General features: G+C 44.1%; 2 protein-coding genes across 2 annotated transcripts; both read right to left on the minus strand.

The window, feature by feature from the left end:
* Nucleotides 1–2274: 2274 nt before the first annotated feature.
* Nucleotides 2275–6288, minus strand: LOC308163817 (F-box/LRR-repeat protein 6-like; the record flags this gene model as incomplete). The annotated part of the gene is made up of 9 exons (XM_080538007.1): nt 2275–2404; nt 2834–3071; nt 3387–3621; nt 4204–4317; nt 4694–4807; nt 5087–5224; nt 5385–5448; nt 5629–5787; nt 6086–6288. 9 exons carry the CDS (start codon nt 6286–6288, stop codon nt 2275–2277), a joined length of 1395 nt encoding a protein of 464 aa, XP_080394133.1.
* A 3679-nt stretch (nt 6289–9967) lies between these two features.
* On the minus strand, nt 9968–13981 carry LOC308163818 (F-box/LRR-repeat protein 6-like; the record flags this gene model as incomplete). The annotated part of the gene is made up of 9 exons (XM_080538008.1): nt 9968–10097; nt 10527–10764; nt 11080–11314; nt 11897–12010; nt 12387–12500; nt 12780–12917; nt 13078–13141; nt 13322–13480; nt 13779–13981. 9 exons carry the CDS (start codon nt 13979–13981, stop codon nt 9968–9970), a joined length of 1395 nt encoding a protein of 464 aa, XP_080394134.1.
* Between the last annotated feature and the right edge of the window lie 9307 nt (nt 13982–23288).

Raw genomic sequence — 23288 nt, forward strand, 5'->3', positions numbered from 1 at the left:
GTGAGGAGTAGATTTTCAGTGACAGGTGATGAAGAACTTGAACGTCATGTAAGACGACTTCATGGCCTGTATCCAAACTCTGGATATGAGGTAATTAATGGGTTACTACTGTATTCTAGAGTTTTATTGCTGCAAAACATTTAATTCTATTTTTTTAGTAATTTACATGATTACAATTTCAGATGATGAGAGCCTTGCTGCGTGCAGATGGACTGCTGGTTCCACGGCGTAGGGTGCGTGAGATGTTGGCTCAGATAAACCCAGCAGCTACTGCTAGGAGATGGAGCAGCACTGTGGCAAGACGGGTGTATCATGTACCATACCCCAACAGCCTGTGGCATATCGATGGGAATATGCGCCTCATAAGGTGAATTCATCATGGTAAAATTGTTGTTTGCCTGCAACTCAAATAATTATTGTGGTAGGCTATTGACAGTGATGACATTTAACACTGCATTGTCATAACACCTTGCAACTATTTGATGCCTTTTTTGTTTTTGTTTCACACTTTAAATATTTACTTGTTTATTAACCACAAGTATTTGTTCTGTCTTTGTATTCACCATTTTAGATGGGGCTTACCGGTTCATGGTGCCATAGATGGACACTCTCGGCTGATCACTTACCTGAGTTGCAACACTGACAACCGTGCCACCACTGTGTTGTCTCAGTTTCTTAAAGCCACATCCCTTTATGGACTACCCTCTAGAGTCAGATCAGATTATGGTGGTGAGAATATACAGGTGGCCTTATTCATGAATCTTGTGCAGGGCATTGAGCGGCGGAGTTTCATTACAGGGGAATCAGTCCATAACCAGAGAATTGAACGTCTTTGGAGGGATGTGTTTTTGCATGTGTTGCAATCCTTTTACAGCATGTTCTACTCCCTTGAGGATTCACAGCTTCTGGATCCCAGTGATGATATCCACAAACTTTCACTTCACATTGTTTTTCTTCCTGAGATTCAAAAAAGCCAAGAGCGCTTTAGGGAGGCCTGGAACAACCATGCTTTGCGTACGGAACACAACCGAACACCAACTCAAATCTGGACAGAAGGAATGCTCTCAAATATGGCAACGGACAGTGCAGCAATCAACAATGTGTTCGGGGAAAATCCCTACACACCACACAATTTGGAGGCAGTTCTGGCGCAGCATGGAATTGACTCTTTACCCACTACTGATGATGATGATCTCCCAGCTGTAATTGTAGAGCAACCTCAAATCAATCTCAGTCAACAGAAACAGGAGTCAATCTGTCGTGCCATTGATCACATCTGATTTGAAGATAAAGTATCTGACATGCTGTGCAGACATTTCAAATCTTATTGCAACCTGAAACTTTATACCAGTTTTTCAAATGTTAATGCGTATGACATGTTTGAAATGTTATGACTAAGTAGTGTTTTTGACTTCATATGTGCACTTCTCTTAAGCTTATCAATGACACATTTTAATATAATAAAAGCATGTTTACTGTTGTACTACTGGGGTAATCCAGTAAGCATGTTGCATGTTGGCAAAAGACAACTTGAAATAAGTAAATGCTATATTTCAGCAGTGGACGTATGAGCTGTACAGTCATTTGGTAAGTCTATTGTAATCGTTAAAACCTCTCAGTGAGCAAGTCTGAAATCATAGTTGGTATAATTGTAATATAACAGTTTATTAACAGTTGACATTCAATTCAATTCAATCCAGTGAACCACTCTACTGGTTTAGCATTTGCACAACATGCAGTCAACGGACCTCAATGCAAGTTAAACAGGCCAACCTTAGGCTGCAAAAACAAACAAAAAATTGAATTGGATTTGTGGACAAGATGGAAATCCCAGTGGAGGCACTGATGAAGCTCCAGAGGTGAACTCCAGCACCTTCTCGAGGGTGATTGGACTGCATTCTCCTTCTGTAACACAAGAAATTATTATATTACAACACAATATAAACAAGTTTAAGGAAGCTTTTTTTTACCCATTGTAAGGTTCTATCTCCGTTTAGAATGATAAGGTTCTATCTCCGTTTAAAAAAAATAAGCTTTTTAATGACTGCATGAAAACCATGTTCATAACATCATTTAATAGTCCTAAACCAGAGAACCAAGGCTTATACATCGCTGCATCAAACCAAACCAGTTCTGGTAGTATTAACTGTATGAACTAGTATTAACTGGTAGTATTAACTGTATTAACTGGTAGTATTAAATGTATTAACTAGTATTAACTGGTAGTATTAACTGTATTAACTAGTATTAACTGGTAGTATTAACTGTATTAACTTATTCCAGTTTGGCCAGCAGCTGGTGGATATCCTCTTGGCCATGATGCACTCCTTTGAGTCCCCTGGGAACGTTGCGACAGGAGGACAGGCTCAAGTAGTTTAGAGCTGTAGACTGGCCGATGATTAACCTGCAAAACACAGAAAACATACGATTTTCTGATTTGAGTGGTTGCTGTAGAGGGCAATAGGGGTAGGTAGTGAATAGTGAATTGGACTGGTGATCAGAAGGTCATGAGTTCAAATCACTAGTGTGCCCTTGTGTAAGGCACTTAGTCCTACATTACTCCAGGGAGACTGTCCATGTAATATGTAATTGTAAATCGCTTTGGATAAAAGTGTCTGCTAAATGGTTAGTGTAAAACATTTAAATAATTAAGGGCAGGTCACAAGTGTTGCGATTCAAAGTAGTAGTCGTTTTTTTGTCTTGTTATGATAAACCAAATCAGGAGACATATCCAACACAATATCTTAAGTTAAAAGTATTGGATTCATTAGTAGTTTTCCCCAATAATGAGCTTTCAGTTGAATGGTGGAGGTTGGAATCAGATGTGGTCTACCTGAGGGCAGATGTTGTGACCTTGGTCCCCTTGAGGTTTAGCGACCGTATGGAGCCGGCACCTGTTCCCTGCGCCAGGTTGGCCATGGCCCTCTCCAAGTCCCCCTCAGGGGTGAGATGGTTTGAGAAGTCCAGCTCCTGCAAGGTACTGCTCCATTTCTGGGTCAGCAGATGGAGTCCCATCCAGGATGCAGACACCTTTATGTCGAGGTGCAGGCCCCAGAACAGACACTCAAGCTCTGATGAAAACAACACAGAGAACAGCAAGTGAGTTTAGAATATATAATCTGTGTTGTCACTGGTACTTCCTGGTAAGTAACCAATGAGGTAGCAAGAGAGACGAAGTCATATCATGCATTTGATTTAGGGTTAAAGGTCACATGTTGTATCAACAATGGTCTGGATGAACATGCCTGTGGTGTTGTGGACTTATAAAGCAGCATAACAAGCATGTACACATTCAACTGAACATCTCTGCTATTCTATTCATATCGCTGTGTACAGAGCCACCCAGTGAGGGTATGGCCCCTATAGAACACAACATAGAACAATACCTTCACAAGGGAGCCAAGTAAGGCCAGCTGATGTAACCCACGAATAGCCTCTCAGGTTCAGCACACGCAGCTTGGGGGAGTCGTAGAGAATGTCCTCTAGGGCCTGGTCGGTCATGTAGGACACATAAGAGGTGGTGACCAAACACAGCTCCTCCAGCAAGGGGAAACCGATGTCGGCGCCAGTCCTGTTACGCGTCACTATGGGAATTGGTACGACATCCAGCATCCGAAAGGTCTGGAACAAACAAGAACAGATAAGTAAAGCTCAGGTGGTGTGTTACATTTTACATTTGAACATTTAGCAGACGCTTTTATCCAAAGCGACCTGAAGCAGGCTTCATCCAACCTCATTAATTAAATGCTGTTCTATTCTATTCTCAAAGGGCTTATATTTCAGTCCCTTAGCAACTATAGAACCCAAAAGGTTCTACTGTCCTTGTCGGAGAACCTCATGTGTGTCAGTTGTCTTTCACGCTGTACACTACCAGCCACCCTTGGTAAAAGCCCAGATATAAAACCATGGTGTGTTGTTCTGTTTTAAGCCATAGAAACTGAATAGAAATGAAAATGTTAACCCTAAAATTGGACAATAAAGCTTTTGAACTTGAACGTGATCAATACAATGAATGTATGTTTAAAAGCCTTTATGCCTGTGCATCCTGCTTTCAATTACTTGATCTGTTACTCTCCAAATTAACATTTAACAACAGTGGATGTTTTAGTACCAAAATCTACTACTAAAAAATGATTGGTATGTCATGGTAACAAACAGAAAAATCCCTGTCTCTGTCTGGTGGGTCAATCCTAAGTACAATACCTGCAGTTTAGGACAGCCATTTTGTAGAGCTTGGACACGGATGGGAAGCTCGTAGTATCCTTTGTCCAGGTTTGAGTTGATATCCAGCAGTTGTAACTCAGGGCAGCATCCTCTCTATAGAGTTATCAAGTTCATTGGGTAATTAGCTAATGCAATACATGTATTGTAAAATCAGTGTTGGGGAAGCTATTCTGAAAATATATTTAACTAGATTACCAATTACTTAACAAGGAAAGAAGTTGAACTATACTAAAACTACCCGTGAGAGAAATATAGTCTGAATTATACTAAAGCTACTTGGAAAAAAGTAGTTTACTACATGGAAACTACTTTATCCAACAAATGACAGTCGGTTACTGAAAGATGACCATCACATGTAGAGTTCAAAGTCAACGAGGGAAATGATGATTCAATGATAGTGGGTAGAGACTGAAATCATCATCATCATTCAGGTCTCCTGAATTAGGAATTCATAGAAGGGTAAACTCACAGAGATGGCAGCGAAGAGAAGTCTGCAATTACTGCACCCGATCATCCCGATGGTAAACAGAATTTGTCTAATCTGACTGCCATGGGATCCCAAGTAGGTGACAAGGCCTTCAACCTGCACCCGTAGCAACAATAGAAAACGATCAAAGATCTATCTATCCACTATAACACAAAGCATTTCTCTAGTCCTATTACAACGAATGTCTGTGAAATTCAGAGTAGCCAAAAACACCAACACGTAGTGAACATTATGATTCGTCAAGACTAAAAATCACTCCACCGTCAGGTAAAGTATCAGACTGTTAAATATTTTGACAACAGCGTGTGCGTTTGGCTGTGTGTGTGTGTCTGTCTGTGTGTGTCATCCATTACATGTTTGTGAACACACTCCTTGGTCTACCTCTGAGTTCTGCACGTTGATGCTATCCAGAGAGCGACAGTTGTCTGCAAGGCTCTGGAAGGCCTTCCCCGTTACACCAGTACAAAAGCACAGCTTGAGTGAGCGTAGGTGAGGGCAGGACCGGGACACAACCTATTTGGAAACATTTTAACATTTGACATAACATAAAGGTTGATAAAAACAATGGCTTGCAAGTGCCTTGATCCAATTGAAATGTAGAACAAGTATCGCACAACGAACATATTTTGTTAATGGAGGCACGAAATAGCAAAACGACATTATGTAGCCTTACCTCTACAACATAGTCAACTTGGTTTTCCCAGTGATTAAGGGAAAACTCTCTGAGTTGAGAGAACCTGAAAAACAGACAGACATGTATAATAACACTGTACACACTTAGAGGTGTTGTCAAGGTGAAAAGTTGTAGGAGCATGCGATATCCATCCATAAGACAACCCAACATGTCCCAGTTGAAGTTACCAGAATTCATAGTTACTGTACCAGGATGGAATCATACCAAACAATAGGCCACTGACCTGTTCTGCGCGAGCCAGCTGATGGTGTTCCTGATCTTCAGTTCTGTTTCAGGTAACTGGGTCTTGCCTGGTTCTAACCAGCAGTGGCCAACAGAAACATTCCGCCAGAGAGTTGGACTGGCTGCTGCAGCGTTCCATAGATGGCATACTCTGGCCGCCCTGCATCGGCGGGATAGAAAGCAAAATATCATCCTCTATCACCAGAGATTTGAAATGCCTATTTATTGATTTAGTGGTATATGCCTTGTGTATGTGTTGTGTTTGACTTACTGATGTCCATATATTGGTGGATTAGGCTGCATCTATTTACTTCATCATATTTTAATAGTTATTTTATGTTCAAATAAACTAAAAGGACAAAGAAACATATTTTAAATTGATAACTTGGAAGTAACTATGATCTATGTGCATTACATGAGTTTAATGACACTGAGATGAGCACCAAAAAATGCATTACCTGCACAAAAATGGTACAGCACCGTCTTTCTGAACCACCAACTTAAATATATGAACTAACACGTCCACAGGTAAGCTTTGACCCCATCTGTCCAACCCCTCCTCTGAAAGGTGCTTGACCAGTGGCTTCTTCTGTGTTGGATTCCTCTTGACTACCATCTTCCTCTTAGCCTGAGAAGACGCAGCACCGTCCCCTGACTCCATCTTCAATAGGTCTCCAATGGTCACCTAGCCCACAAAAGCACTGGACACAAATCCCGACTTATCCACGTCTGTAACACAAAGAAATGAAAACAGTAATCACTGGAGCCCACAAATTAGTACTTCGAGGCCACGAATTAAGTAGCCTATTTTGAGGCAACAAATGACTAGCCTATTTCGTGGACACGAAATTTAGAAAGAGATCCGTAGTATTCTAAAATACCACTCAGAACTACCGTTAATTGTCTCGTTAGGAGGACGAGACTAGAATAATAGGCAAGCATTAACATAAGTAGTTACCTTGTTAACTACAGTAGCTTATAACTGTTCATAACTCATCATTATAACACAACTAGCTAGCTAAGCTAGGTCGCTAGCCTTCTCTTCCGTGTTCAGGCGGGAATATGCGACACGAACGGAGCTGGCTTTCTGACTAAAACTATCTCTGGATGAATCTCATGAACAGCTATCTACTTACCACAGTTCGGTTAACTCTTCTATGATCTGTTATATAGATTAACTCTATATAATACTTACTTTAAAAGACAACAGACAACAGAAGATGACGTTGGCAGATGATGTCCCGTTTGAAGGGTATACCGCCTGTCCACTAGGTGGCAGAAGTTCACCTCACAGTCCGTCGAGAAGTAATGGATGCGATTTAGCCAATCAGCGTGTGTTTGGAGTCACGTGTCAAGTGTCAAGTGTCAAGTGTTTGAGGAAAATAATTAATAATTATTATTATATATAATATAATATAATATTATATTATATATATATATATAATAATATAATATTATTATTATAATTATAATATTGAGGAAAGCAGTACGAACAGTGCCGTGGGCTGAGCTCGGAGGATATTCTCAAGGCCATCCTCAATATGAAAACAGAATTCTCCGGTAAACTTGAAAAAGTTCTGTCTGTAATGGACAATATCAGCAGAGAAGTCAAAGAATAATTAATTAATTAACCGCAAAGCAAGGACTCCTTGCCCCAAAGACGGAGGATTAAATTGATCTCCCCCGTGATTCTCTGCCTGGAACCACACATCTTTGCCTACTCAACTAGCTTATTTCCTGTCAGAGACCCAGCCTCTGCTTTACAATGAATCATGAAAACAAACAGATCTTGTTAGCGAACTCAGACCGTTTCTCATGAGTTGTCTTGGCGACAGACTGACGCAACAGTGGTTTTCAGTGAAATGTCATTTGTGATAAATACTTTAAATGAATATTAAAATATTCTCTCCTTTGTTTCAGGACGACGAGGGTGTCCAGCCATCAATATAACCAGGGACCAAATAGATTTTCTTATGAAGCAAGGCAACACAGTTAAGCAAATGGCAAACATTCTGGGATGCTCCTCATCATTTCTCTACAAGAGGTCGAAGTTGCTTGGTATACCAGTGAGGAGTAGATTTTCAGTGACAGGTGATGAAGAACTTGAACGTCATGTAAGACGACTTCATGGCCTGTATCCAAACTCTGGATATGAGGTAATTAATGGGTTACTACTGTATTCTAGAGTTTTATTGCTGCAAAACATTTAATTCTATTTTTTTAGTAATTTACATGATTACAATTTCAGATGATGAGAGCCTTGCTGCGTGCAGATGGACTGCTGGTTCCACGGCGTAGGGTGCGTGAGATGTTGGCTCAGATAAACCCAGCAGCTACTGCTAGGAGATGGAGCAGCACTGTGGCAAGACGGGTGTATCATGTACCATACCCCAACAGCCTGTGGCATATCGATGGGAATATGCGCCTCATAAGGTGAATTCATCATGGTAAAATTGTTGTTTGCCTGCAACTCAAATAATTATTGTGGTAGGCTATTGACAGTGATGACATTTAACACTGCATTGTCATAACACCTTGCAACTATTTGATGCCTTTTTTGTTTTTGTTTCACACTTTAAATATTTACTTGTTTATTAACCACAAGTATTTGTTCTGTCTTTGTATTCACCATTTTAGATGGGGCTTACCGGTTCATGGTGCCATAGATGGACACTCTCGGCTGATCACTTACCTGAGTTGCAACACTGACAACCGTGCCACCACTGTGTTGTCTCAGTTTCTTAAAGCCACATCCCTTTATGGACTACCCTCTAGAGTCAGATCAGATTATGGTGGTGAGAATATACAGGTGGCCTTATTCATGAATCTTGTGCAGGGCATTGAGCGGCGGAGTTTCATTACAGGGGAATCAGTCCATAACCAGAGAATTGAACGTCTTTGGAGGGATGTGTTTTTGCATGTGTTGCAATCCTTTTACAGCATGTTCTACTCCCTTGAGGATTCACAGCTTCTGGATCCCAGTGATGATATCCACAAACTTTCACTTCACATTGTTTTTCTTCCTGAGATTCAAAAAAGCCAAGAGCGCTTTAGGGAGGCCTGGAACAACCATGCTTTGCGTACGGAACACAACCGAACACCAACTCAAATCTGGACAGAAGGAATGCTCTCAAATATGGCAACGGACAGTGCAGCAATCAACAATGTGTTCGGGGAAAATCCCTACACACCACACAATTTGGAGGCAGTTCTGGCGCAGCATGGAATTGACTCTTTACCCACTACTGATGATGATGATCTCCCAGCTGTAATTGTAGAGCAACCTCAAATCAATCTCAGTCAACAGAAACAGGAGTCAATCTGTCGTGCCATTGATCACATCTGATTTGAAGATAAAGTATCTGACATGCTGTGCAGACATTTCAAATCTTATTGCAACCTGAAACTTTATACCAGTTTTTCAAATGTTAATGCGTATGACATGTTTGAAATGTTATGACTAAGTAGTGTTTTTGACTTCATATGTGCACTTCTCTTAAGCTTATCAATGACACATTTTAATATAATAAAAGCATGTTTACTGTTGTACTACTGGGGTAATCCAGTAAGCATGTTGCATGTTGGCAAAAGACAACTTGAAATAAGTAAATGCTATATTTCAGCAGTGGACGTATGAGCTGTACAGTCATTTGGTAAGTCTATTGTAATCGTTAAAACCTCTCAGTGAGCAAGTCTGAAATCATAGTTGGTATAATTGTAATATAACAGTTTATTAACAGTTGACATTCAATTCAATTCAATCCAGTGAACCACTCTACTGGTTTAGCATTTGCACAACATGCAGTCAACGGACCTCAATGCAAGTTAAACAGGCCATCCTTAGGCTGCAAAAACAAACAAAAAATTGAATTGGATTTGTGGACAAGATGGAAATCCCAGTGGAGGCACTGATGAAGCTCCAGAGGTGAACTCCAGCACCTTCTCGAGGGTGATTGGACTGCATTCTCCTTCTGTAACACAAGAAATTATTATATTACAACACAATATAAACAAGTTTAAGGAAGCTTTTTTTTACCCATTGTAAGGTTCTATCTCCGTTTAGAATGATAAGGTTCTATCTCTGTTTAAAAAAAATAAGCTTTTTAATGACTGCATGAAAACCATGTTCATAACATCATTTAATAGTCCTAAACCAGAGAACCAAGGCTTATACATCGCTGCATCAAACCAAACCAGTTCTGGTAGTATTAACTGTATGAACTAGTATTAACTGGTAGTATTAACTGTATTAACTGGTAGTATTAAATGTATTAACTAGTATTAACTGGTAGTATTAACTGTATTAACTAGTATTAACTGGTAGTATTAACTGTATTAACTTATTCCAGTTTGGCCAGCAGCTGGTGGATATCCTCTTGGCCATGATGCACTCCTTTGAGTCCCCTGGGAACGTTGCGACAGGAGGACAGGCTCAAGTAGTTTAGAGCTGTAGACTGGCCGATGATTAACCTGCAAAACACAGAAAACATACGATTTTCTGATTTGAGTGGTTGCTGTAGAGGGCAATAGGGGTAGGTAGTGAATAGTGAATTGGACTGGTGATCAGAAGGTCATGAGTTCAAATCACTAGTGTGCCCTTGTGTAAGGCACTTAGTCCTACATTACTCCAGGGAGACTGTCCATGTAATATGTAATTGTAAATCGCTTTGGATAAAAGTGTCTGCTAAATGGTTAGTGTAAAACATTTAAATAATTAAGGGCAGGTCACAAGTGTTGCGATTCAAAGTAGTAGTCGTTTTTTTGTCTTGTTATGATAAACCAAATCAGGAGACATATCCAACACAATATCTTAAGTTAAAAGTATTGGATTCATTAGTAGTTTTCCCCAATAATGAGCTTTCAGTTGAATGGTGGAGGTTGGAATCAGATGTGGTCTACCTGAGGGCAGATGTTGTGACCTTGGTCCCCTTGAGGTTTAGCGACCGTATGGAGCCGGCACCTGTTCCCTGCGCCAGGTTGGCCATGGCCCTCTCCAAGTCCCCCTCAGGGGTGAGATGGTTTGAGAAGTCCAGCTCCTGCAAGGTACTGCTCCATTTCTGGGTCAGCAGATGGAGTCCCATCCAGGATGCAGACGCCTTTATGTCGAGGTGCAGGCCCCAGAACAGACACTCAAGCTCTGATGAAAACAACACAGAGAACAGCAAGTGAGTTTAGAATATATAATCTGTGTTGTCACTGGTACTTCCTGGTAAGTAACCAATGAGGTAGCAAGAGAGACGAAGTCATATCATGCATTTGATTTAGGGTTAAAGGTCACATGTTGTATCAACAATGGTCTGGATGAACATGCCTGTGGTGTTGTGGACTTATAAAGCAGCATAACAAGCATGTACACATTCAACTGAACATCTCTGCTATTCTATTCATATCGCTGTGTACAGAGCCACCCAGTGAGGGTATGGCCCCTATAGAACACAACATAGAACAATACCTTCACAAGGGAGACCAGTAAGGAAAGCTGATGTAACACACGAGCAGCCTCTCAGGTCCAGCACACGCAGCTTGGGGGAGTCGTAGAGAATGTCCTCTAGGGCCAGGTTGGTCATGTAGGACACATAAGAGGTGGTGACCAAACACAGCTCCTCCAGCAAGGGGAAACCGATGTCGGCGCCAGTCCTGTTACGCGTCACTATGGGAATTGGTACGACATCCAGCATCCGAAAGGTCTGGAACAAACAAGAACAGATAAGTAAAGCTCAGGTGGTGTGTTACATTTTACATTTGAACATTTAGCAGACGCTTTTATCCAAAGCGACCTGAAGCAGGCTTCATCCAACCTCATTAATTAAATGCTGTTCTATTCTATTCTCAAAGGGCTTATATTTCAGTCCCTTAGCAACTATAGAACCCAAAAGGTTCTACTGTCCTTGTCGGAGAACCTCATGTGTGTCAGTTGTCTTTCACGCTGTACACTACCAGCCACCCTTGGTAAAAGCCCAGATATAAAACCATGGTGTGTTGTTCTGTTTTAAGCCATAGAAACTGAATAGAAATGAAAATGTTAACCCTAAAATTGGACAATAAAGCTTTTGAACTTGAACGTGATCAATACAATGAATGTATGTTTAAAAGCCTTTATGCCTGTGCATCCTGCTTTCAATTACTGGATCTGTTACTCTCCAAATTAACATTTAACAACAGTGGATGTTTTAGTACCAAAATCTACTACTAAAAAATGATTGGTATGTCATGGTAACAAACAGAAAAATCCCTGTCTCTGTCTGGTGGGTCAATCCTAAGTACAATACCTGCAGTTTAGGACAGCCATTTTGTAGAGCTTGGACACGGATGGGAAGCTCGTAGTATCCTTTGTCCAGGTTTGAGTTGATATCCAGCAGTTGTAACTCAGGGCAGCATCCTCTCTATAGAGTTATCAAGTTCATTGGGTAATTAGCTAATGCAATACATGTATTGTAAAATCAGTGTTGGGGAAGCTATTCTGAAAATATATTTAACTAGATTACCAATTACTTAACAAGGAAAGAAGTTGAACTATACTAAAACTACCCGTGAGAGAAATATAGTCTGAATTATACTAAAGCTACTTGGAAAAAAGTAGTTTACTACATGGAAACTACTTTATCCAACAAATGACAGTCGGTTACTGAAAGATGACCATCACATGTAGAGTTCAAAGTCAACGAGGGAAATGATGATTCAATGATAGTGGGTAGAGACTGAAATCATCATCATCATTCAGGTCTCCTGAATTAGGAATTCATAGAAGGGTAAACTCACAGAGATGGCAGCGAAGAGAAGTCTGCAATTACTGCACCCGATCATCCCGATGGTAATCAGAATTTGTCTAATCTGACTGCCATGGGATCCCAAGTAGGTGACAAGGCCTTCAACCTGCACCCGTAGCAACAATAGAAAACGATCAAAGATCTATCTATCCACTATGACACAAAGCATTTCTCTAGTCCTATTACAACGAATGTCTGTGAAATTCAGAGTAGCCAAAAACACCAACACGTAGTGAACATTATGATTCGTCAAGACTAAAAATCACTCCACCGTCAGGTAAAGTATCAGACTGTTAAATATTTTGACAACAGCGTGTGCGTTTGGCTGTGTGTGTGTGTCTGTCTGTGTGTGTCATCCATTACATGTTTGTGAACACACTCCTTGGTCTACCTCTGAGTTCTGCACGTTGATGCTATCCAGAGAGCGACAGTTGTCTGCAAGGCTCTGGAAGGCCTTCCCCGTTACACCAGTACAAAAGCACAGCTTGAGTGAGCGTAGGTGAGGGCAGGACCGGGACACAACCTATTTGGAAACATTTTAACATTTGACATAACATAAAGGTTGATAAAAACAATGGCTTGCAAGTGCCTTGATCCAATTGAAATGTAGAACAAGTATCGCACAACGAACATATTTTGTTAATGGAGGCACGAAATAGCAAAACGACATTATGTAGCCTTACCTCTACAACATAGTCAACTTGGTTTTCCCAGTGATTAAGGGAAAACTCTCTGAGTTGAGAGAACCTGAAAAACAGACAGACATGTATAATAACACTGTACACACTTAGAGGTGTTGTCAAGGTGAAAAGTTGTAGGCGCATGCGATATCCATCCATAAGGTTACCCAACATGTCCCAGTTGAAGTTACCAGAATTCATAGTTACTGTACCAGGATGGAATCATACCAAACAATAGGCCACTGACCTGTTCTGCGCGAGCCAGCTGATGGTGTTCCTGATCTTCAGTTCTGTTTCAGGTAACTGGGTCTTGCCTGGTTCTAACCAGCAGTGGCCAACAGAAACATTCCGCCAGAGAGTTGGACTGGCTGCTGCAGCGTTCCATAGATGGCATACTCTGGCCGCCCTGCATCGGCGGGATAGAAAGCAAAATATCATCCTCTATCACCAGAGATTTGAAATGCCTATTTATTGATTTAGTGGTATATGCCTTGTGTATGTGTTGTGTTTGACTTACTGATGTCCATATATTGGTGGATTAGGCTGCATCTATTTACTTCATCATATTTTAATAGTTATTTTATGTTCAAATAAACTAAAAGGACAAATAAACATATTTTAAATTGATAACTTGGAAGTAACTATGATCTATGTGCATTACATGAGTTTAATGACACTGAGATGAGCACCCAAAAATGCATTACCTGCACAAAAATGGTACAGCACCGTCTTTCTGAACCACCAACTTAAATATAATAACTAACACCTCCACAGGTAAGCTTTGACCCCATCTGTCCAACCCCTCCTCTGAAAGGTGCTTGACCAGTGGCTTCTTCTGTGTTGGATTCCTCTTGACTACCATCTTCCTCTTAGCCTGAGAAGACGCAGCACCGTCCCCTGACTCCATCTTCAATAGGTCTCCAATGGTCACCTAGCCCACAAAAGCACTGGACACAAATCCCGACTTATCCACGTCTGTAACACAAAGAAATGAAAACAGTAATCACTGGAGCCCACAAATTAGTACTTCGAGGCCACGAATTAAGTAGCCTATTTTGAGGCAACAAATGACTAGCCTATTTCGTGGACACGAAATTTAGAAAGAGATCCGTAGTATTCTAAAATACCACTCAGAACTACCGTTAATTGTCTCGTTAGGAGGACGAGACTAGAATAATAGGCAAGCATTAACATAAGTAGTTACCTTGTTAACTACAGTAGCTTATAACAGTTCATAACTCATCATTATAACACAACTAGCTAGCTAAGCTAGGTCGCTAGCCTTCTCTCCCGTGTTCAGGCGGGAATATGCGACACGAACGGAGCTGGCTTTCTGACTAAAACTATCTCTGGATGAATCTCATGAACAGCTATCTACTTACCACAGTTCGGTTAACTCTTCTATGATCTGTTATATAGATTAACTCTATATAATACTTACTTTAAAAGACAACAGACAACAGAAGATGACGTTGAGCAGATGATGTCAAGTTTGAAGGGTATACCGCCTGTCCACTAGGTGGCAGAAGTTCACCTCACAGTCCGTCGAGAAGTAATGGATGCGATTTAGCCAATCAGCGTGTGTTTGGAGTCACGTGTCAAGTGTCAAGTGTCAAGTGTTTGAGGAAAATAATTAATACTTATTATTATATATAATATAATATAATATTATATTATATTATATATATATATAATAATATAATATTATTATTATAATTATAATATTGAGGAAAGCAGTACGAACAGTGCCGTGGGCTGAGCTCGGAGGATATTCTCATGGCCATCCTCAATATGAAAACAGAATTCTCCGGTAAACTTGAAAAAGTTCTGTCTGTAATGGACAATATCAGCAGAGAAGTCAAAGAATAATTAATTAATTAACCGCAAAGCAAGGACTCCTTGCCCCAAAGACGGAGGATTAAATTGATCTCCCCCGTGATTCTCTGCCTGGAACCACACATCTTTGCCTACTCAACTAGCTTATTTCCTGTCAGAGACCCAGCCTCTGCTTTACAATGAATCATGAAAACAAACAGATCTTGTTAGCGAACTCAGACCGTTTCTCATGAGTTGTCTTGGCGACAGACTGACGCAACAGTGGTTTTCAGTGAAATGTCATTTGTGATAAATACTTTAAATGAATATTAAAATATTCTCTCCTTTGTTTCAGGACGACGAGGGTGTCCAGCCATCAATATAACCAGGGACCAAATAGATTTTCTTATGAAGCAAGGCAACACAGTTAAGCAAATGGCAAACATTCTGGGATGCTCCTCATCATTTCTCTACAAGAGGTCGAAGTTGCTTGGTATACCAGTGAGGAGTAGATTTTCAGTGACAGGTGATGAAGAACTTGAACGTCATGTAAGACGACTTCATGGCCTGTATCCAAACTCTGGATATGAGGTAATTAATGGGTTACTACTGTATTCTAGAGTTTTATTGCTGCAAAACATTTAATTCTATTTTTTTAGTAATTTACATGATTACAATTTCAGATGATGAGAGCCTTGCTGCGTGCAGATGGACTGCTGGTTCCACGGCGTAGGGTGCGTGAGATGTTGGCTCAGATAAACCCAGCAGCTACTGCTGGAGCAGCACTGTGGCAAGACGGGTGTATCATGTACCATACCCCAACAGCCTGTGGCATATCGATGGGAATATGCGCCTCATAAGGTGAATTCATCATGGTAAAATTGTTGTTTGCCTGCAACTCAAATAATTATTGTGGTAGGCTATTGACAGTGATGACATTTAACACTGCATTGTCATAACACCTTGCAACTATTTGATGCCTTTTTTGTTTTTGTTTCACACTTTAAATATTGACTTGTTTATTAACCACAAGTATTTGTTCTGTCTTTGTATTCACCATTTTAGATGGGGCTTACCGGTTCATGGTGCCATAGATGGACACTCTTGGCTGATCACTTACCTGAGTTGCAACACTGACAACCGTGCCACCACTGTGTTGTCTCAGTTTCTTAAAGCCACATCCCTTTATGGACTACCCTCTAGAGTCAGATCAGATTATGGTGGTGAGAATATACAGGTGGCCTTATTCATGAATCTTGTGCAGGGCATTGAGCGGCGGAGTTTCATTACAGGGGAATCAGTCCATAACCAGAGAATTGAACGTCTTTGGAGGGATGTGTTTTTGCATGTGTTGCAATCCTTTTACAGCATGTTCTACTCCCTTGAGGATTCACAGCTTCTGGATCCCAGTGATGATATCCCCAAACTTTCACTTCACATTGTTTTTCTTCCTGAGATTCAAAAAAGCCAAGAGCGCTTTAGGGAGGCCTGGAACAACCATGCTTTGCATACGGAACACAACCGAACACCAACTCAAATCTGGACAGAAGGAATGCTCTCAAATATGGCAACGGACAGTGCAGCAATCAACAATGTGTTCGGGGAAAATCCCTACACACCACACAATTTGGAGGCAGTTCTGGCGCAGCATGGAATTGACTCTTTACCCACTACTGATGATGATGATCTCCCAGCTGTAATTGTAGAGCAACCTCAAATCAATCTCAGTCAACAGCAACAGGAGTCAATCTGTCGTGCCATTGATCACATATCTGATTTGAAGATAAAGTATCTGACATGCTGTGCAGACATTTCAAATCTTATTGCAACCTGAAACTTTATACCAGTTTTTCAAATGTTAATGCGTATGACATGTTTGAAATGTTATGACTAAGTAGTGTTTTTGACTTCATATGTGCACTTCTCTTAAGCTTATCAATGACACATTTTAATATAATAAAAGCATGTTTACTGTTGTACTACTGGGGTAATCCTGTAAGCATGTTGCATGTTGGCAAAAGACAACTTGAAATAAGTAAATGCTATATTTCAGCAGTGGACGTATGAGCTGTACAGTCATTTGGTATGTCTATTGTAATCGTTAAAACCTCTCAGTCAGCAAGTCTGAAATCATAGTTGGTATAATTGTAATATAACAGTTTATTAACAGTTGACATTCAATTCAATTCAATCCAGTGAACCACTCTACTGGTTTAGCATTTGCACAACATGCAGTCAACGGACCTCAATGCAAGTTAAACAGGCCATCCTTAGGCTGCAAAAACAAACAAAAAATTTAATTGGATTTGTGGACAAGATGGAAATCCCAGTGGAGGCACTGATGAAGCTCCAGAGGTGAACTCCAGCACCTTCTCGAGGGTGATTGGACTGCATTCTCCTTCTGTAACACAAGAAATTATTTTATTACAACACAATATAAACAAGTTTAAGGAAGCTTTTTTTACCCATTGTAAGGTTCTATCTCCGTTTAGAATGATAAGGTTCTATCTCCGTTTAGAATGATAAGGTTCTATCTCCGTTTAGAATGATAACGTTCTATCTCCGTTTAGAATGATAAGGTTCTATCTCCGTTTACAATGAGAAGGTTCTATCTCCGTTTAGAATGATAAGGTTCTATCTCCGTTTAGAATGATAAGGTTCTATCTCCGTTTAGGGTAGTTCAGAGATATTGAGCGTCAAAGTGTTTACATTCCATTATGTTTTGTGAGATGGAACCTTTGTATTTTATGAATTACTAACTCAAAAATGTCAACATTTTAAAAATAACACCTAATGGATCAGATTATGTAAAAAAACTCAATTTTGACAAAAATGGAGATAGTGTAGTGCCGGAGGAAAAAGGAAAGACGTAGGCAACGTAATGATAACTGTTTAATCAAAATAACAACTTGTACTCTCAGTACAGGACCAGAAAATAGATCACCAAAACTGTTGTGTCTAAACAGGAAGTTGCAACGTTAATAATCCTCCCCTCTGCCCCTAGTGCCAGAACTGGTTCCCTCCCACTACACAACCAACAGTAAGAGGAGAACATGAACCCATAATGTAGTCACTACACCAGCCCCCCCAGTGTTCACCTCAATATTGGAAATCCTCACGGCGAGGAGGGCGTATGGCCCGGCCCCTACGATCGTAGGTAAAGTCAGGAGGTGCGGGAGGAGGTGTGACATCGCCCATCACGTCCTCCTGCAGGGAAGGACGGGGGGCAGTGACGACCGGGGGCTCGCGAGCTGCGGGGGGTTGTCGGGGTCGGAGGGGGGAATGGCCAGGGCGCGGCAGGGGAGGTAGGACTGGAGGCCGGCCTCTGCGCGGTGGCAGGGCCAAGTCCAGGGGCAGTTCAAGGTCCAAGTGGGCCGGTTTGAGGCGATCAACGGACACACACTCAGGCCTACCCCCCATGTCAACCATGAAGTTCTTGGCTCCGGCCTCGATGACACGGAAAGGCCCGTCATAAGGAGGACGTAGTGGAGTCCTGTGGCCATCATGACGAATGAAAACGAACCTCGCTGAGTGCAGCTCCGGGGGCACCCTCGAAGTAGGGACACCATGCTGCGTAGTCGGGACCGGGACGAAGGTCCTGGCGCTGTCCAGCAGGGAGGCGCGCTGAGCGGCGGCGGACCAGGGCTCCGTTGACTTGGGAATGAAGTCACCGGGGACCCGCAGCGGCTGTCCAAACACCAGCTCAGCGGACGACGACTGGAGGTCCTCCTTAGGCGCTGTCCTGAGCCCCAGCATGACCCACGGCAGCTTATCAAGCCAGTCGCTGTCCGTGAGGCTGGCTCGAAGGGCGGCCTTCATGGATCGATGGAAACGCTCACAGAGCCCGTTCGCCTGCGGGTGATAGGCGGTTGTGCGGTGGAGCTTGACCCCCAGATTCTCCGCCACCGCTGCCCACAGCTCTGAAGTAAACTGTGAGCCACGGTCAGAGGAGAGATCAGCAGGGGTGCCGTAGCGGGAGACCCACACCGCGATGAACGCCCGGGCCCGGGCCAGGTCCGGCCAGCGAGTCGTCCTGTCCACCATGGTAAAGAGATAGGTGTATCCGTGCGAGGGGGGCAGCGGCCCTACCAGGTCCACGTTTACATGATCGAACCTCCGCTCAGGCACAGAGAACTGCTCCAGGGGGGCCTTGACGTGTCGATGCACCTTGGCGCGCTGGCAGGCGATGCACGTGTCTACCCAGGCCCTCACATCCCTCTTGAGCCCATGCCAGACGAATTTCTCTGACACCAGCCGTGAGGACGGTTTCCTACCAGGGTGAGACAAGCCGTGTATCGCCTCGAAGGCGGGGCGCCTCCAGTTGGCGGGGACCACCGGTCGTGGCTGACCCATGGAGACGTCGCACAGGAGCGTGGCCCCTGCGTCACCGAAAACCACCTCTTCTAGGCGCAGTCCTGTGTCCGACAACTTGAGAGCCTGGACGGCGGGGTCGGCGGCCTGGTCTGCAGCCATGCGCGCGTAGTCCAAACCCAGTTGGACCGCACCAACCACCGCCCTGGAGAGACAATCCGCGACCTGGTTGGACTTCCCAGCAACGTGCTGGATGTCTGTGGTGAACTCGGATATGTAGGCGAGCTGGCGCTGTTGGCGGTCGGACCACGGCTCCGCCACCTTGGACATGGCGTGCGTGAGTGGCTTGTGGTCCACGTAGGCCGTAAACTCGCGGCCCTCCAGTAAAAAACGGAAGTGTCTGACAGCAAGCCACAGCCCGAGGAGCTCCCTGTCGAATGTGCTGTACCTTTGCTCTCTGGGAGACAGCTGGCGGCTGAAGAATGCAAGAGGCTGCCAGGCGTCCCCAACCCACTGTTCGTACACCGCTCCCACAGCAAAGTCAGAGGCGTCCGTGGTGAGAGCAGTGGGTGCCGAGGGCGAGGGGTGGGCCAACATGGCAGCGCGGGCCAGGGCCGCCTTGGTGTCCTGAAAGGCTTTGACACGCTCCGCCGTCCAGTCCACCGGCTGCTTCAGAGTCTTGCCCTTCTGGGCATCGTACAGAGGCCGCAGGATGTGAGCGATGTGGTGGAGGAAGCGATAGTAGAAGGTTACCATCCCGATGAACCCCTTGAGCTCGCTGATTGTGCTGGGGCGCGGGAAAGCAGCGACAGCTTCCACCTTCGAGGGGAGGGGGGTCACCCCCTCTGCGGAGACCCGGTGCCCGAGAAAGTCGATGGTGTTCCGTCCGAACTCACACTTCGCCGGATTGACAATCAGCCCATGTTGGCTGAGCCGTGTGAAAAGGGCCCGGAGGTGGGACAGGTGCTCCTCCTCCGTGGTGCTTGCGACGAGGATGTCATCCAAGTAGACGAAGAGGAATGGTAGGTCCCGGAGCACCGAGTGCATGAGGCGTTGGAAGGTCTGCGCCGCGTTCTTCAGGCCGAACGGCATCCGCAGAAACTCGAAGAGTCCAAATGGCGTGATTACGGCCGTCTTAGGGACGTCCTCGGGGTGCACCGGCACCTGATGGTACCCCCGTACCAGGTCCACTTTGGAGAAGAAGCGTTTGCCTGCCAGGTTCGCTGAAAAGTCCTGGACATGTGGGACCGGGTAGCGGTCAGACTTGGACGCGTCGTTGAGGCGGCGGTAGTCCCCACATGGGCGCCACCCGCCGTCTGACTTAGGGACGATGTGCAGGGGAGACGCCCAGGGGCTGCTCGAGCGCCGAACGATGCCCACCTGCTCCATATGCGCAAACTCCGCCCTGGCGATGGCCAGCTTCTCCGGGTTGAGGCGCCTGGCCCTGGCGTGGAGGGGAGGCCCCTCGGTCTCGATGTGGTGCTCCACTCCGTGTTTCACCGTGGGCGCGGAGAAGGTGGGCTTGGTAAGGTCGGGGAATTCGGCGAGCAGCCGAAGGTACTGGTCACTTTCGGCGAGCGTATTGGACCACCCGCTGTAGACCGCCTCCCCCTGCGTACAGGCGAAGGAAGCGAAAGTCTGTGAGTTGACCAGGCGCCTGTTCCCCACGTCCACCAACAGGTTGTGGGCGCACAGAAAATCCGCACCAAGGAGGGGAAATGTGACAGCCGCTATGACAAAATCCCACGAAAAGCATTGCCCTCCGAAGCACACGTCCACCGCCCTAGTGCCATAAGAGCAGATAGGTGTGCCGTCCGCGCCTGCCAACTGCGGACCACGCTCCTCCTTCGCCACATCCGATCTCTCTGCCGGAATGATGCTCCACTGGGCACCTGTGTCACAAAGGAAACTGCGACCAGAGGCGGTGTCTTGTATGAAGAGCAGCCTGTTGGTGACGCCAGCGCTCAGGGCCACTACTGAGTGCCGGCCCCGCCGTTTCCCGTCGGTCCGAAGGTGCAGGGTGAGCGGCACCGTTTGGCCTTGGCGCCAAAAGTGGCGTGGTAGAAACAATGGCCCGCAGCGTTACCCTGCTGGCCAGAAGGTCTGGCGTCATCCTTCGCTCTCCTGCGACGGTCGGGTGGCGGGGCGGCCGCGGGAGCGAGCAGGTCGGGGGACCGTTGAGGCATGGCCAAGACGAACCGGTCCGCCTCCCTGGCCAGGGCGCGGGGCTCCATGATGGCGGTGTTGGCCAGCGCCATCCTAACTTGAGCTGGCAATGTGCGCATGAACAGCTCTGTGAAGAGGATCATGGGGTCTTCTGTACCGAGCAGGTTTAGCATCCTCTCCATGCGCGCAGAAGGCCTCTCGTCACCCAAGTCCGACATGGCAAATAGGCGACGCACCCTCTCCGCAGTGGACAGTTCAAATGTCTCTAGAAGCAGGGCCTTGAGGCGCTCATATTTGTTCGTCGTCGGGGGAGCAGACAAAAAACCTACCACTCGAGCTGCGGTGGAGCTGCCCAACATTGCCACAGCATGGTTGTACCGGTCGTCGTCGTCATCGATGTCACTTTTGTTGAAATGTGCCTCTACAATAGCAAACCATGCAGCAGGCGTTGAGTCCCAGAACTCTGGTAGCTTGAGAGTGGGAGTGTGCGCACCACGCGTTACCCTGACAGGGGATGGTGATGGCTGCCGCTGGTTTGAACGTCTTCCTCGCCCGGACATTTTGCAGGATTGTAATGTTCGTTCGCTGGTTTTTGTACACAATTACGTTAACAAAAATCCACGTCGGGGTCACCAGTGTAGTGCCGGAGGAAAAAGGAAAGACGTAGGCAACGTAATGATAACTGTTTAATCAAAATAACAACTTGTACTCTCAGTACAGGACCAGAAAATAGATCACCAAAACTGTTGTGTCTAAACAGGAAGTTGCAACGTTAATAATCCTCCCCTCTGCCCCTAGTGCCAGAACTGGTTCCCTCCCACTACACAACCAACAGTAAGAGGAGAACATGAACCCATAATGTAGTCACTACACCAGAACCTTATAATTCTAACGTCACGATACGTCAATTCCCATAACTGGAGAAGTTGATTCTTAAAAGCACCCAGTACATTTCAGAGCCTTTTCTACAACAGGCGTCTTCAGTTGAGTGACAAGTTGTCAGCTTGGTAAAACCATTGCTGTGTTCCAAAATGCTTTGTTGCACTCTATCTAGAGTGAATACCGTAGTTTATAAAGTCTAGATAGAGTGCTATTTTGGAACACAGCTCCCATGTAGCCTATGTATTTTGCATTGGACATTATGCTTCGTTAGAGGCACATTTTTCTCAATGTCAGATTGCAAAGGATGATTTTGATTTTGAGTGATTGCAAAATGGCTCTTCTGAGAATTGTAGCTCCTGATCTCCTGAGATCATAACTGTTCATTGCTGATCCTTTATACAGATGATTAAAATGCATTAGATAAAGTTATAACATACCTATATACATGGGCGTCAGCAGCTTTTTGAATGTGGGGGGGACACTTATTTTTCGGGGGGTCTGGGGGTCCTCCCCCCGAAATTTTTTAAATAGTAGATTCAATTTCCTGCATTCTGGTGCGTTTTACACCCAAAATAATCTCCCTCTTTCTTTGTTTTTCCTTGGAGCTGGCATGGTCTGCAATTACTGACTACTATTATGTTTTGGTTTAACTCACAGAGGCCTGACACTGACACTTGGCACTTTTTAGGTACTTTATTAAATATGAAGATTCAAAAAGAATCAAAGAGTGAATTAGAAAAGAATGAGGTAACTTTGAGTCAACAAATTGAATAAAAAGTTATGAGGAAACATAAAATATGTACCTAGGCTACTCAGAGCCTATTACAATCAAACTTAGCCCTCTTCAGTGCATTGCAGAACATACAACTATAACTCAATACAACCTCAAGCAATCAGATGCAAAATTGATTCTTTGGGTGGGTGCAATGGCCAAATTAAATAGTGCAAATGCTCAGGGCAATGAACGCGGGCAGGAGATGCAATAATGACAGGACAGGTAAGCACTGTGAGGTGTTTGTCGCCATTCTGTGCTTTTGATG

Source organism: Nansenia antarctica, assembly GCF_963989245.1.
Source record: "Nansenia antarctica genome assembly, chromosome: 8".
Classification (NCBI taxonomy): domain Eukaryota; kingdom Metazoa; phylum Chordata; class Actinopteri; order Argentiniformes; family Microstomatidae; genus Nansenia; species Nansenia antarctica.